Below are 15,000 nucleotides of genomic sequence, written 5' to 3'. Positions count from 1 at the left end.
CCGCTTTTGTTTACTAGCTCTTAATAAGAACCCTGACTATTAATGCATAACAGTCACTGTGGTATATAAAAATCAATGTGTAGCTAACGTGCTGTAGAAGGAAAGGTTACGTTTTTGCAAACGATGGCTGTAAAGCACTATATTTCAATTATAGACTTAAACTGATTAAGAGTGTAAAGTGAAGTGCTTGTTTTCTGTCCCATATGAACCATGTGAGCGTTAGCCTTCCTTTTGGAAATGGGCCCACACAAGGACAGAGAATAACTCTGACCAGGGTGGGAATTGAACCCACGACCTTCGGGTTAGACTTAACTGATTAGAGTGCCGGAACAGGCCGTGGGAATATCCTCAGTTCCCACGGCCTGCTCCCGTCTGACCTTGTAGCTCAGTCAGCAGAGCAGCAGTGATCTAACCCAAAGGTCGTGGGTTCAATTCCCACCCTGGTCAGAGTTTTTCTCTGTCCTTGTGTGGGTCCATTTTCATCAGTAAGGCTAATGCTCACGTGGTTCATATGTGATAGAAAACAAGCACTTCACTTTACACTCTAATCAGTTAACGTGCTTTAGGCCTACTATAAACACTTTCAACAGTGCGGCCCAGTGGGAAGGGTCCTTGCCTTGAGATCCGGGTATCCTGGGTTCAAGCCATGTTCTGGCCACTTGTTAAATTTGGTCCTGGTAGTCCCTGGTTCAACTTCTCAGCTGCACTAGTCTTGTAAATAGCCAACTTGCTTAACTCCGGCCAGCTGGCATTCTGGTGTTGTTGAATGTTCTGTTCTGTGATGAGTGTGTTCATTGGCCCTGAAAAGCCCCTATAGGGAGTGGTCAATTATTAATTAAAGTACATACAAGATATTAATTTTGTGTAGTTATTAAGTATGACAAAGAGTCAATCAAAATCAGATTGTTTTAGGGAAAAAAATTGTTAAAGGCATCTCATAGAAATGGATGCAACACAAAATTGCACTAATTTACCTTGGCACATCAAGCCAGAGCCTTTACATATACATCTTTTACCTTAATACAAATTAAAATAGAGTTGCTGTACAGTATATTCGGTAAGGAAGATGACAGTATTACAAATACCTTATTTTGTTGAGGAATGTTAGCACTTTTCCTCAGCTACATGTAGCTTGTATTAGGTTAGCTCGAAGATGGAAACTGGGTAACATTGCATGAAGCTGTCTAGTTTTAATTAAACTGATAACATGTTTGTGACTTAGGGGAGAAAGTAGAAGATGAGTGGATTTCGGGGAAAAATTCTGCCCCTTCTTCTTCAACCCGTAATTGAGCTGTTCTAAGAAAGTGATTTTTTTTTTCAATGACAAAATGCAATGTGCAAAATATGCTGTTTAGTCTTCATAAATGAAGATTTCTTGCATGACAATCAAGTTTGCAAAAATAACAGTACTACTATACTTTGTACTTTTGCTGACTGTTAATTTGTGAAATTTTAGGTCATTGTGCAGCGTGCCATTGGTGCCAAGAACAATGTTCATGCCAAAGCTGGTTCCATTTTGGCCGGTTTCCTGAAAATCCTGCCAATTTTTATCATGGTGATGCCTGGTATGATTTCTCGTGTGCTTTTCCCTGATTCCATCGCTTGTCCTGACCCACAAAGCTGTATGAAACATTGCGGCAATGAGTGGGGTTGCACTAATAATGCCTACCCCAAGTAAGTGTTATGAACTCATACTTCTGCAAGTACAATATGTTAAGGACTGCTCTGACTTTTTGTCATGAACTCCTGAATTGAGTCTTTTCCTATTACAGTATACTGCATGCTTTCCTGTGGTATTGTAAAAATGCAAGACTGTAATAAGACTGACAGTACACACCCTTTTAACCCTTTGACGTCCACACCGGCCTAAACCGGTAGACTTAGTATTTTACTCTGTCTAAGGCCAGACGATTTTACTCGTTAATGGGGAACCCTTGGAAGTCAATGTGTTAACAGCATATCCACACTTTGAGTCATGACACGTCCATGTCAAACAGCAAAGGAGTACCAAATGTAAAACACAGTAGCAGGGCTCATTGAACTAGGGTTTTTATTTGACGACAATGTAGTTGAGCATCAGGCTTTTGTGTGGGAGATTGCAGGTTTTAAACCCTGTTCGCACCATCACTCAAGGTCTTAAAATAACTGAGCAGAAAGTGATGCCTTTGTAATTTCATCTGCAAATGGTGTTCTCAGATGTACATGTATTAAGGACTATTATTATATGACTAGCTCCGTGAGCGGGCAAGATGAACCAAATCGCGCGCTCTGATTGGCTACCCGAGCGGGCAAGATGGAGCGATACTGCCTGCTCGGGATTTCTCGCTTGGTCCCGCAAGATCAAAGATCATTTTTTGGTGTTTTAAGTCATACAATAAATCCTTTATTGACCAAGGTCTTTCACAACCCTTCCTGTTAATGAACTGTGTGGGATGTCAAAAAAACCCATACACTAGTACTGTTCGTGAAGAGTTGGGGGGGGGGGGGGTAACCCTTGGTGTTGTGGTCTGTCCTCCTGTCACATTTTGTGTGTGGGTAAGGTGGGTGGATGAGATCAAAATTAGGCAGGCTGATCTCAACTCAGCGAAATAATTTTGTAAACTGCTATGATTCTGTTACTTTGTGATAAATGCAGTATGTAAAAAAAATCCAAAAAAATCCATTACTCCTGAAAGCAATAATTATTGTTTAATGTCACTCTTGTTCATGCTGACCTTGTGAGTGCTAATTTTCCTGGTGTCAGGTGGGAGCTAGCACAGTTCAAGCCACCCGGCAAGCTGAGCCCCTCCAAAACTCAGCAGAGAACGAGAAAGAGGGGCTCTGCAGAAATTGTCTCAAGTCTTTTAAGTCGCCGCAGCCCAAGTTTCTGGGCTATTAACTCAGGTCAAACCAGTTAAGGCAGTGCATGCATCATATTTTTGACAAGGTGAAGGTCAAAATCAAGCCTTCAGTGCAAAAATCAATATGGTGTCTTGGAGTGCGATCAAGACTTGGCCTGGGTTTGAGACTGTCTCCAAGTAACGGCATGCGCATACTCAAAATAAAGACTTCAGTAACACGATTTCTGCAGTCCTTTTTTCTTGTTGAGTTAAGAAAGGCTCTGCTGGCAGGGTGAGTTCAAGAATGCATGCATGAATGTAAACTTCTATAATTATGCTCATAAGTTTAATCATTCTCTTTCTTTTATTTTTTATCAGGTTGGTTCTCAACGTGCTTCCAGTGGGATTAGTAGGTTTAATGATGGCTGTGATGATGGCAGCTCTTATGTCTTCACTTTCCTCAGCATTCAACAGCAGTTCGACCATTTTCACCGTTGATGTTTGGCTGCGCTTCAGACCACACGTATGTAAATTTACAAACCCTCCTACTTTTCTTCCTTTTGACCAACTGCTTGTAATGTGCTTTATCACACATAACATGAGAATTTCATTTAATAAAGCTCATTTGCTGAAATCTATATTCTATATGCTTTATTTTCACATGTGAAAAAAGCCTATACAGCCAATCAGAATGGCATACAGCTCTTTCATGTGTTGAAGTATAACCAATCAACGATATCAGAAAGGCCTTTCCAAGCCACTCGTGCATCTCGTGCAAATCGTACTTTGTTATTGAATCAGACAGTCACTAAATGAAACTTTATGCTATTTGTTGATACCATACTTAGATTGAAAAAAAAACTTTTGTAAGTGCATTTTTCTGTTCAGCACTTTATTTCCTCGATGTACATGTGCTGCAATATTTTCCATTGCTATTAAAATTAATTTGCATTTGGTTCCATTGTTAGTGAGTTTTTGTTTCGAATTAATTTTGCAATTCAGAAAACTATTTCAATGAAAATTCTGGTCTTATGTGTAATAAACAGCTCACGACATAGAAAGTGCTTTGTATGGGGTTTTATTCACTCGTTTTTTGTGTCAAAAACCCTCACTCGCTCATACCTTGCTCGTTCGGGTTTTTGACACAAACAACCTGTGAATAAAACCCTGTACACTGCGCTGTCTATGACGTATTAAAACAATATTTACAGTACTTCAATCACAGGGTTCTCAATTATACAACCCTATGCCTAACCCTTTCCTGTTGGTTAAGCTTCTCTCTAAGTGCTCCACATGGGATTGTGGAAACATTAATGATAGCTTCTTTTCACTATTCATTAACCCATCGACTCCCAGAGGTTCCCCATTGACAACTCTGGCCGCTTTCGGCCGGTTTGGATGTCAATGTGTTAATTAACAGTAAATTGACACTGGTCACGAAAAACAGGATTTAAAATAAAATACGAGATAAGTGCTATATCACCATGGCTGCTGCTTAATGGTCGCCCAGTCGCCTGATGCGCCTTATTTGCGAGCCCGGGCGACCAAAGTTCTGAACAAGTAGCCCGAACGGGCACCTTACTTGATTCATCCTCACTTTCTTGTAAATATGATCCCAGCTCAATAAATTAATTGAGGGCTCTTGAAAAAATGACTCGGGCTGCTAACTTTTAATGTTGGAAGCCCGAAGGGCTCCTGGAAAATTTTCTTAGGCAGCAGCCTTGAATTCACGCAAAATTTCAAAAACCACAAGAAATGTCATTTTTGTATTGTTTATGATTCTCCAGGCAAGGGAACGTGAGCAGCTCATTGTTGGCCGTGTAGTTGTCGTACTTCTTGTTGCTGTCAGCATATGTTGGTTGCCAATTATCCAAGGTAATATATGTGAAGATAACTCTTTATCCACTCACCCCCTCTCCCCCCTCCCCCCCCCCCCCCCTTTTCAAAGGTTTGCAGTGGACAATTAAGTAGAACTTTGGGTTGAATAACCAACTGCTCAAAAGGGAAAGCAGACAACCTCGCACTGTGACCTTTTAATGCTAAAAGCCTGTGAGGGCATTTTGTGGAAGGTTACCTCGAAATAAACACAACAGCATTCAGAAACACAACTGCAAGGAGGCTGAACCAATGGGTTACAATGTACTTTCAAAGCATGGAACCCAAGCTGAATTTGTGATTGATAACTGAAGACAAAGTCCATTGGTTTGTGAGAGCTGTACTTAAACTGAAAGCTTGGCACCCTACCCATCCAGCTGTGTTGCTAGTCATTAGTCCTAAAAGAGTGTAACCTTGTTGTAATCTGTGTTCTGCTGTTGCATGGCATAGTACAAAATTTAATGTTGTAAAGGTCCTTTAATTTGCCAAAGTGCTGTAAATTTGCTACATAATCAATGACAATCTGTCTGTCTGTTTGTTTTCTCAGGCTCTGCTGGAACACAGCTGTTTGTTTACATCCAAACCATCCAATCATATCTTGCTCCACCAATTACCATGGTCTTTGGGTTGGGTATTCTTTGGACTGGACTGACAGCCGCTGGTGCCTTGTCAGGACTCCTTATTGGTTTCGTCCTTGGAATGGCCAAATTCATTGTTGGCAATGTTTACAATTCTCCAAAGTGTGGTGAAGTGGATACTCGACCGGGATTTGCCAAGATGCACTTCATGTTCTATGGTAAGGACTTGCTTAAAGGGGCTAGGTCACGCTATTTTAGGCATTTTCAGCACTGATCGAATGGTCATAGAATTGACTTAAATATCAAAATAACTGTTCAAAACTATAGAAGAACTCTAACAAAACACAGGGTAGCCAAGAAAGGACATGGACAAAACTGGAGAGGATTGAAATGGATTGAATTTGGGTAAATTTGAAAAACGTCGGCCCACCTTTTTTCAAATTTTTATCAGTCTATGTCAAAATGTCATTTACACAGCTGGAAAATCATTCTCAGTTGTTATGTGGCCGTGATTTTGCAAGTGAAAGACTCTTCTTCAGCCAATTTGACGTTTAGAGCTCATAATTAACAAAATTAAACAAAATTACCTAAAATAGCGTGACCTAGCCCCTTTAATAACTACGAGTCTCAAGGTTATACATAACCTGAGCGCAAATACTCAGCTAATATCAAATCAAATGGAATGGTTTCCTTCCTTTTGGAAAAAAAGGGGACAACACGAACTTTTGCAGCTTCTCATTCTTCTCCCCGATTATTTACCTGCAGCACTTTAGCTGCTTTCATTTTTTTGGAACAGTACTTGAATTCAGAAGTTTTCAAATTTAAATAATTAGTAATGGTGTTTGGATCTTATTAATATTTTTATTTTTGTTTACATAGCTTCACGTTTAAGTGGACTATGTAATCTAAATGTGGATACTAATGTTAGACGCTCAACTGTGCATGCATTTTACTTGCATAAAGCTCACCATGGCTATGATGCTTGTTCATTTCACAGCAATCATAATTTTCGCTGTCAGTGGATTAGTGATGGTTGTTGTGAGCTTCTTCACAAAGAAAGTACCTCTTGATGAGCTTGGTGGTCTCACTTGGAGCACAATTGGCAAGCCACCCATTTCTCATGGAGCCATTGGCGAAGTTGACATTGATGAAGTGAAGGCTGAAAATGGAACTGTTCACCATGAGGCCATTGAACTGCTGGAAAAGAAAGGTAAAATTATTTAATATGCTCAATAATGCATGCCTTAAATTTTGATTGGCTTTTCCCCTATGATCTATTGTAGGACAGACGCATAGCTGATGTCACCATCAAAAACATTTAATTCTTTTTTATATAAAACAAATAGATTCCATGTTGTCATTTGTTTGTTCAGTAATAGATCACAGATGGCGTCAAAATGTGGTAAGAACATCAGTGACACACTCGGCTATCGCCTCATGTGCCATTTTTTTGCTCTTACCACATTTTGACATCATCTGTGATCTATTCCTGAACAGGTGCACGGCAAGTTACATGGAATCTATTTGTTAAATAGATTATAGCAAAGATCCCATGATTGTTTGTACATAGCCTTAATTAAATGTACTATATGTACATGTAGAGCTTAAGGCACTGAAGACAAAAACAGAAAGAAACAATTCAGTTGATGAGAAATCTCTCTGGAAGCTGGCTTGCAATTAATGATCTTTGCAGAGGTGAATGGAATGAAAACCATGTTGTTGTGAGTGGGTACTTGAATCCAAAACATCTGAAACAGATTCTGCTTGTGAAAGTGCAAGAATTAAAGGGTGACCACCACACCATAATCGCAATTAATTTTGTTGTCAACAATCCTCTATTCACGACTTCAACAAGGTTGGAAGCAGGGAAGGGGGAATCCTTAGCAACAAAACCCTGCAAGTGGGCCCAACCAAAGGCACCGTCGCACTAAAATCATTCAGCATGAAATAACCAACCAGACGTTAACATGTAGCAAGAATTGAAGGAAAGAGAATGGAAAAGGTTTAAATAGAGTAGGCACAATGACACCTTGTCAACAGGCCAGCAAACGATCAAAACACAGTCATAACAATCTTCATAGAACCTGCAACTTGAGGGGGACAAAGCCAACTTGCACTGTCTTAATTTGATTTAAACCTTGGTTAAATGTGATTTAGCCGCATTTAAAGTTCTTTTGACTGTTAGCTAAATGTCACTCAACTCATTACAGGTGCGCTAGGGCCACCCACTCACATGGAAACTTCTTTGGATGGCAACGAAGCCACTAAAGCAGTCGAAAAACAATACAAACCTGATGATGCAGTGAAAGAGGAATCTAACGCACTCCATCTGGCAACACACGATAAAGTGAAGCTTACTGTTGTGCAATTTGAACACGAAGATCCTGTGTTGAAGTGGTTCTTACGTGTAATGAGTGTCTTGCTGATTGTTTGTTTGGCCTTCCTGTGGATCTACTATCGTTAAGGGTGCACCATGGCAGTAATGTCATCAGTGATTCATATCCTCTGTAGTATAAAGTACTGCGTCAAACTTGATTCTGAAACAATGTACGTAAGCAACCGACAAGAAGTGTATCTGACAGCATTTATCTCCAAACTCTTGCTATTTTTAGCAGAAACTTGATTCTGTTGAATTTTCTGTACCATGTACAATGTATCTTGTTTCTGGCCTTTGTAATCCCTTGAACAAAATTGTAAGAATGGTCCAGTGTTATTTGTAGTAAGATTCATATAGCCAACTTAGGTATGAGTATTTCCAGGAGGTTAGCATGACAGAAAACTGTGTCAAAACTCAGACTTGGGGTACTTAGCAATTGCACTCTTGTTGTCAGAGGTTCCACTCCTCATAGCATAGTCAAGAAGACACGAAAGGAGAACAGCACTCAATTCTTTTTTTTTTTTCGGGATATAGCTGTACTGTGAATGAACCTTTAGCTCCCAGGGTACTTTCCATGTCTTATGTTTATCACATCTTGTTCTTGTTTTTTTTTTAATAGATCAAAAAGACAAAAACATGTTAGCATGTTAGAAGATTTTGACAAAATTGTTTCTGTCCTAATTTTGGTGAAGTGATAAGACTATAGCTAGGGCAAACAATTGGGATTTTACAAACAGATAATATTCTTAGAATTATTAGTGTCTTAGCTTCACAGCAATAATAGGGTACCGTTTTGGGAGGACACTGTGCAGAAGAAGTGCTTTCCTTGAGAGGAGAATGGAAATTCTGTACACAATGAAATAACCTCTCAGAGAAAGGACGACAACCAACAAATTGGTTTAACCTAATTGTGGTGTTCCTGAATTTTTAACGTTTTGTTTTTTAATAATTATTGTGTTTAATTGAATAAACAGCACAATTTTACTAAATGTAAAGCCTCAGTGGGTCTGTGTGTGAAAAATGACCTGAGGCTTTCTAATAGAACTGGTACATATATTCTACAAAAAAACAAGACAGCTACACATTCCTTAGTGGTCCACCCATTCCTAAGAAAAATCCTGGATCCGCCCCTACGCGATCACAGAATCTGAGCCGGCACCCACTTTGAACCCAAGGTAATAAATTAAGCACTCATAAATAATAATAATTGTGTTCAAAGTCAGTGTTATTTATATAGGACACATAGTGTTCACTCAGAATTTGTTTAAAGTTTTTGCATGGTGTAAACTTTATTATATATAATCAAATTTAGTATAGTCACTGTGATGACATGACGTAACCCACAGGATGGTATGAGAGAAGATTAGAAGTTTGATTGAAAAGTGATTAAAGTGATACTGTCTAATTTGTCTTTGTCATTCACTGATTCAGTCTTGGTAATCGTTTGTTTAAAGCCCAAAAAATCATCTGACATACACAGATGCTTTAACTTGTGTCTGATTCCTCTCTTTTGTCCCAGGAAAAATAGCTAAGTTAGCTTAATATGATGAAATGGTATATGAAATGAATCATATATGAACTGCGGATATGAAATCAAGTGAAGCTATGATCTTCGCAGTTATGAACGCAATTTTTACAATTGCGTAGAGAAGCCTGAAAATTTCAGGATTTGCTTAATATGATGAGCTTAATATGTAGTTTGTCCTTATGCTTGTGTTTTCTAAGTGGAAACCCTCCCTTAGACCGCTCAAACTGGGGGGGGGGGGGGGGGTGGGGAGGCAACACAAGCTACACATGCTTTGGAAGTCAATTTGTTTTTCAGTATGCACATGCTAAGGATCAGAATCTATCTTTCATTGAGCAAAATTAAGGAGCTTGCATGGCATTCAAAGATTTTTTTATGCAAGGAATCGGAACTGCCAACAAAAGGGGAACAAAGTGTTCATGATCATTCTTTGTTCGCAACACAGAACTTTGCATGTGAAGGGGTGTGATGCTCGTTGGAAATTTTGAATTAAAACCCAAAGGAGACCAATCTGGATGTAATCCCGGCTTTTTTTACACTAAAAAGAGACCACATTTCAAACATAACCCTAAATGAGACCTTCATTGCTCCATATGATGGCGTTTTTCCCAGAACACTCTAAGTGAGACCAAAATCAGACGTTTACCCCTCCGAAGCAAAACGACAACCCTCCCCGCCCCTTTCATGTGTGAATTTCCCTGGGATACGCCATTGCACCATTAAGAAAGCACCATTTAACTCCTTCATAATAGACCATTTTACAGTCGTACCTAAGTTACCTGGCCTAAGAATAGAAGTGAGGCTGTACCGGTCACCCTGTTGTTGTACAAACCTTTGTGTTTTTCTAATGTTTATGTAGACTAATTAGAATTACACAAGCACATTTTCTATAATAATAAAAACAGTGAGGTGAGGTCTGTAGTACAAGGCCACCGGCAGCCTCGCAGGGGTTGTCCTAAAACCCAGAATCCGGAATCACAGGTCATTGTTTTACCAATACAGAGAGTAAAAACTATCCTCAACATTCATAAAAGCTAACCTTAGGCCTAAAAACGTTTGTTTAGGCCTAATTAGGCCTAAGGTTAGCCTTTATGAATGTTTAGGATAGTTTTACTCTCTGTATTGGTAAAACAATGACCTGTGATTCCGGATTCCGGATTCCAGGTTTTAGGACAACCCGCCTCGCAGCCGTTCATAGGCTTGGCCAATGAGCAAACAACTGTAAAATAGCCTATGCTGGTCAAAAATAGGTGGTTTGCAACTAACCACAAGAAAGGAAGATGACAGTGGAGAACCGTACAAATGCTAGATGACGAACGGAAGGATCTGAGCTATTAAATGAGAGGTCTTGATGGTGTCATCACTGGTGTCATCCAAAATGGTGATGTATTCTGTACTTGTAGTTTAGCCACCAAAATTTGGTCCTATTTCTCATTGTTTTAAAACCTGAATTAATTTCCCTGCTATTCCAAACCTCACACCAGCAGTTAGTTATGTCTCAATGTTTGACCTACATTTTGTCCATTTTTATCCAACCATACCGCAGTTGCTCCGGGGTTCACACGCAGACCGCCAGGAATAAGCGGGCCAAAACGACACTTCCTGGCGAATACACGACCATATATCCGAAACCCTATTAAAGAAAACTGACCGCTGACAAATAACCCGGGAGGCTTGGAATTGAATCATTTCATAAAAACAACAAATAAATATATGTAAAAAGAACAATTTCACCAATGAACGACATGATATATAAAAAGAATCATATCGCGAGTCCCTTTGAAGTCCTGAATTTTTCAGGCTTCTCTGCGCAATTGCTAAAATTGCGTTCATAACTTTGAGGATCGCAGCTTCAATTAATTTTACGAGTATAAACAATGAATTTGTTTTCAATTTTTTTTTTCAACGGTTAATGGCTCTCTGACCTTCAATAAATTAACAAATAGAACGGTTCAGTTACAGTTGCCAGTAGGAGGTTACCAAGCACGAAAGATGCGGAAGAGTTGCACGAGTGGACTTAGTCAAACTCCCAAGTGCAACCATACATGTAACTCGATAGTACACGCTGAAAAAGTTATTATAATATTTGTTTTATAACAACCAAAATATCTTGTGACAGTTTGTGCCATTTCTTGTCTTCTTTGAATGCCTCTCGCTCACTAATTCGTCGAGATGGCTTTCACTTAGACGGCTTCCAATGCAAATCGCTTTGCAAGCGGCTCATCCGCTAACGGGTTAAAACATGACATTTCTAAGTCCTTTTTTCACAAGCTGCGAAGAAATCTCAGCATTTTCGGCGGTACACAGGTCGATGAGGAAAAAGCAATTTTTCCATCCGTCAGTGTCAGGCGCGTAGCGTGGTCATTTTTTCAAGTACGCACAAGTACATATGATCTAGAAACCTAAGTAAACTAAGCGAAAAATACTGCGTTCTTTATCTTGTTCGAAATAGTTGTGTTAATACAAGCAAAGAACAAAGCGTCTTGCCCTTATTTTGAGCAAACTTGGCGCAAACAAAACATTGTTTTGGTTGTGCTAGCGTGACTGGAATTGCCAACAACGTTCTCGGAACGTCGCTCCATTACAACTTCGCCTTTTTGTTGCACGCTGACCAAACAACACTGCATTGTTTAGTGTAAAAAAAGTCGATGCAAAACTAAGTGAGAACATGGTATAGCTTTTGTTAATTTAGTTTTTAATTTAATCGAAGTAGTGTTTTCATAAGGAAATCTTGGTTGCGTACAAGTAAAATGTTAAAAATAGAAACAATTGCTTAAAATTTCAAAATTTTCTGGTCACTTCAAGTACGCATGTGCGTATTTGCGTATAGGACGCTACGCGCCTGACTCGGTTTGCAGCATAACCGTTCACCCTTGGCAAATAGCCAAAGATAATTGACCAATCAGAGCGTAGGTCTATTCCTAATCAGGAACCGGTTGTGCTAATGCTAATCCCAGATTAAAAATTAACCAAGGAGTTTATTTCTCTACTCCCAAATGCTGTTAATCGGCTTTCAAACAACCCACACAAGGGGCCGCTCGAAGCCTGGTTCGCGCTAACCGTTGGTTACGAGGGGTCAAAACTTATAGATTTTTTTTTGTGAAAATTGTACACGTTTGCTCTATTAGAAGCCTTTTAGAGAATTTACACCATGTCAAACAGCCTCTGGGCTCGTTCCCTTTATAATATGAAATGTGAGATTCTTTGTTCAACAGTTCGAAGACAGCGAGCTTAGAAGATATTAAGATGGGATGTTGGACAAGCCATGCTTGGCTGAATTGTTTTCAAGTTTCGGCAGCCAGTTTAATTAATTGCTCTTTATTAGCTGGCCCGCTAAAAACTTAATTTCACGTTCGATTCAGGCCCAAGCCTTTCAAATCTCGCATTTTGAAAATGCTTTCAAAATGAAATTAAGCCTACTTTGCCTTTAGAGGCGAAAAACTGAGGGAAACCATATTGTGGATGATGTCAGTCCCTGACTTAATCCCGCAAATTATAACGTAGAGCTAGCTCTTCAGAAACCCAGGATAAGCTTACATGTGAAGGGTGTGCTAACCAGTATGAATATGAAAGCTCGAGACATCAGCTGTTTGGAGCTACATACATACTAGTGCAGTTTGCGATTACCATCTAATAGAATAATCAACACTCGTCCTTGGCCAGACACCCGATGTAAGACGAACTCTGAGAGAATGAGAATCTCAACCTCAAGAATTTTAATTCATCAACTCTCCTTTCTGAAATCACGAGTAACTTGCATGCATGACTTATGTTCGAGTGAATCGAGACACTGGCGTGATCGTGGGAACGTGACAAAATGTTATCACCTTTAGGTACAGTCAGCAGGTGGCAGAACAGCTAAGATCACTTTTTAATATCTCAGACGTTCCTTTTAGCAGGATATCATGCTATCCGAGGAATGGTACACCTCATATTCAAGGCACGAGGATGGCAGATCGCCATTCCACCCTCTTTTCTATTGTTTTTCAATCATTACGATAATTCTTGCAATCGGGTCAGCTTACGGATGGTAAAATCGCATTAAACTAATAAAGGACTTAAGCTTTATTTATTTATTGTTACAACGTTTGAATTTTGGATGGAATTTACTCTACAACGAGACTGAAAATTCTTTTTTGGGTCGATTGGAGTAAGACTTGAGGACGTGCGGTTAAGATCATATTTCTTTTTTACGGAAAAGTAACGTCGAGGGTTTATGTGATCGAAATGCAGAATCAGTTTATTGGATACGAACGATGGCATTCACACTGAACTCGGTCATAATTGAACCGTGTCGCTGTTTGCAATTCAAATAATTCATGAAGAGATATAATTGGTTATATAGATATAAATAAGCAGTCCTTCTCTCTGAGCTCTCTTATAACTTTGTCCCACTTTAAACCGGCGTCCGGTTCTTGATGCCACAAAGTAAAATTGGCAGCATTCAAAAATAAGGCAATAACTAGGGGTAATCGAAGCTTAGGCGAGTGCGTTCGATGTTTGTAGGACGGTACAGGTTTGGTACAGGTAGCAACTGAGGGGGGAGGGTGGATGGTTCGTGCGATAGGGAAATGTTATTACAGTGGAACCCCGATACAACGATCCTCGATATAACGATATCCCCGGTAAAAAGATAAACATGCTATGTCCCGGCAAAAGTTACAGTAAAATGTATGGGACAGAACCCCGATATAACGATCTTCAATATAACGATATTCCCGATATAACGCTGAGTTCTTAGCGTACCGAGCGTAAAATCTTCCCCGATATAACGATATTACAGCATCAGTACACAGATACAACATCAAATGTTTAAGTTTTGTTTTGTTTTGTTTCCCTTTTACGATTCATACCACAGACTTTATTGTGTAACCTTGATAACGTCTAATGCTTTGCAAATTGTGAGTCATTTGATACTCATTACAAGTTTAATTAAACAATATGTACAGTAGTAAAAAAGCACATGTTAATTTTACCCCGATATAAAGATATTTTCGGTTATTTTAAGGCAATATCGTTATATCGGGCGTCTCGTTAAAACGATACCTCGATATAACGATCTAATTTCACTGTACTGCATCTATGAACGTGACAACTTGTTAGACGTAATCATTAACTATTTATTTGGAATTCTACAAGTAGACAACTACTGAAAATTACTCTAAAATAAAACTATTACTTGCAAGTCTTTTCAGCTTGTGGTATTAAAGACCTAAGATTACTTTTCTGTGCTGAACGCTTGGACAAAATAAATTCAGTTTGTTGATTTCAATGCTGTAAATATCACAAGTCATGATGAAATGGCGCGCCGACGAGCGTCATATCTCGGTAGATTTACTTTGTGGCACAACGGCCGCCAAGCTTCACAACTCGATGGATTTACTTTGAGGCACAACGGCCACCGAGCTACACAACTCGGTAGATTTACTTTGTGGCACAACGGCCGCCAAGCTACACAACTCGGTAGATTCACTTTGTGGCACAACGACCGCCGAGCAAAACAAACCGGTTTGATGCAAGCGCGAGGAGTCGCGCACATTTTCCAAGGACAGTGACGAACCATGCTTAATCCAAAGTAAAATTTTACCGACTTCAGTTGACAGACCTTCAGCAATCTTTCAGCTCTTTTCAACGATGAACGATGGAAGATTATCACACCTCACCAAACGCCAGAATAATGAACGCCGACGACGCACAAATCACCACGTGCGATAGTTCGTCAAAGTGAGGCAAAACGTAACCAAGCGCCTCAAAGCGAGGCAAAAGTGTGTCGACGAAAATGCAATCTCGAAAAAACTTCCCTTACAACACAAATTAGGTGTTGCG

General features: G+C 39.6%; 2 protein-coding genes and 1 long non-coding RNA gene across 3 annotated transcripts in view; 2 read left to right on the top strand and 1 right to left on the bottom strand.

Annotated features, from left to right (window-relative positions):
• LOC138011356 (uncharacterized) overlaps nucleotides 1-6,353 on the bottom strand; it is a 14,050-nt gene extending 7,697 nt beyond the window's left edge. The window contains exons 1-2 of the long non-coding RNA XR_011124706.1: nucleotides 6,241-6,353; nucleotides 617-811 (exon numbers count right to left, since the gene is read on the bottom strand). This is a non-coding gene — a long non-coding RNA (uncharacterized lncRNA). The remainder of the gene's footprint in view (nucleotides 1-616; nucleotides 812-6,240) is intronic.
• LOC138011355 (sodium/mannose cotransporter SLC5A10-like) overlaps nucleotides 1-9,054 on the top strand; it is a 22,695-nt gene extending 13,641 nt beyond the window's left edge. The window contains exons 9-14 of the mRNA XM_068858322.1: nucleotides 1,457-1,674; nucleotides 3,198-3,342; nucleotides 4,607-4,694; nucleotides 5,242-5,490; nucleotides 6,270-6,482; nucleotides 7,483-9,054. Of these exons, the coding sequence (XP_068714423.1) occupies nucleotides 1,457-1,674; nucleotides 3,198-3,342; nucleotides 4,607-4,694; nucleotides 5,242-5,490; nucleotides 6,270-6,482; nucleotides 7,483-7,736 (1,167 nt within the window). The 3' untranslated portion in view covers nucleotides 7,737-9,054. The remainder of the gene's footprint in view (nucleotides 1-1,456; nucleotides 1,675-3,197; nucleotides 3,343-4,606; nucleotides 4,695-5,241; nucleotides 5,491-6,269; nucleotides 6,483-7,482) is intronic.
• The window catches only part of LOC138011364 (solute carrier family 41 member 1-like), a 330,107-nt gene that overhangs the window by 194,153 nt on the left and 120,954 nt on the right, over nucleotides 1-15,000 (top strand). The window lies entirely within an intron of this gene.

This window comes from Montipora foliosa, chromosome 7 (assembly GCF_036669935.1).
Source record: "Montipora foliosa isolate CH-2021 chromosome 7, ASM3666993v2, whole genome shotgun sequence".
In the NCBI taxonomy this organism is placed as follows: domain Eukaryota; kingdom Metazoa; phylum Cnidaria; class Anthozoa; order Scleractinia; family Acroporidae; genus Montipora; species Montipora foliosa.
This window is presented reverse-complemented; position numbering and strand designations above follow the sequence as displayed.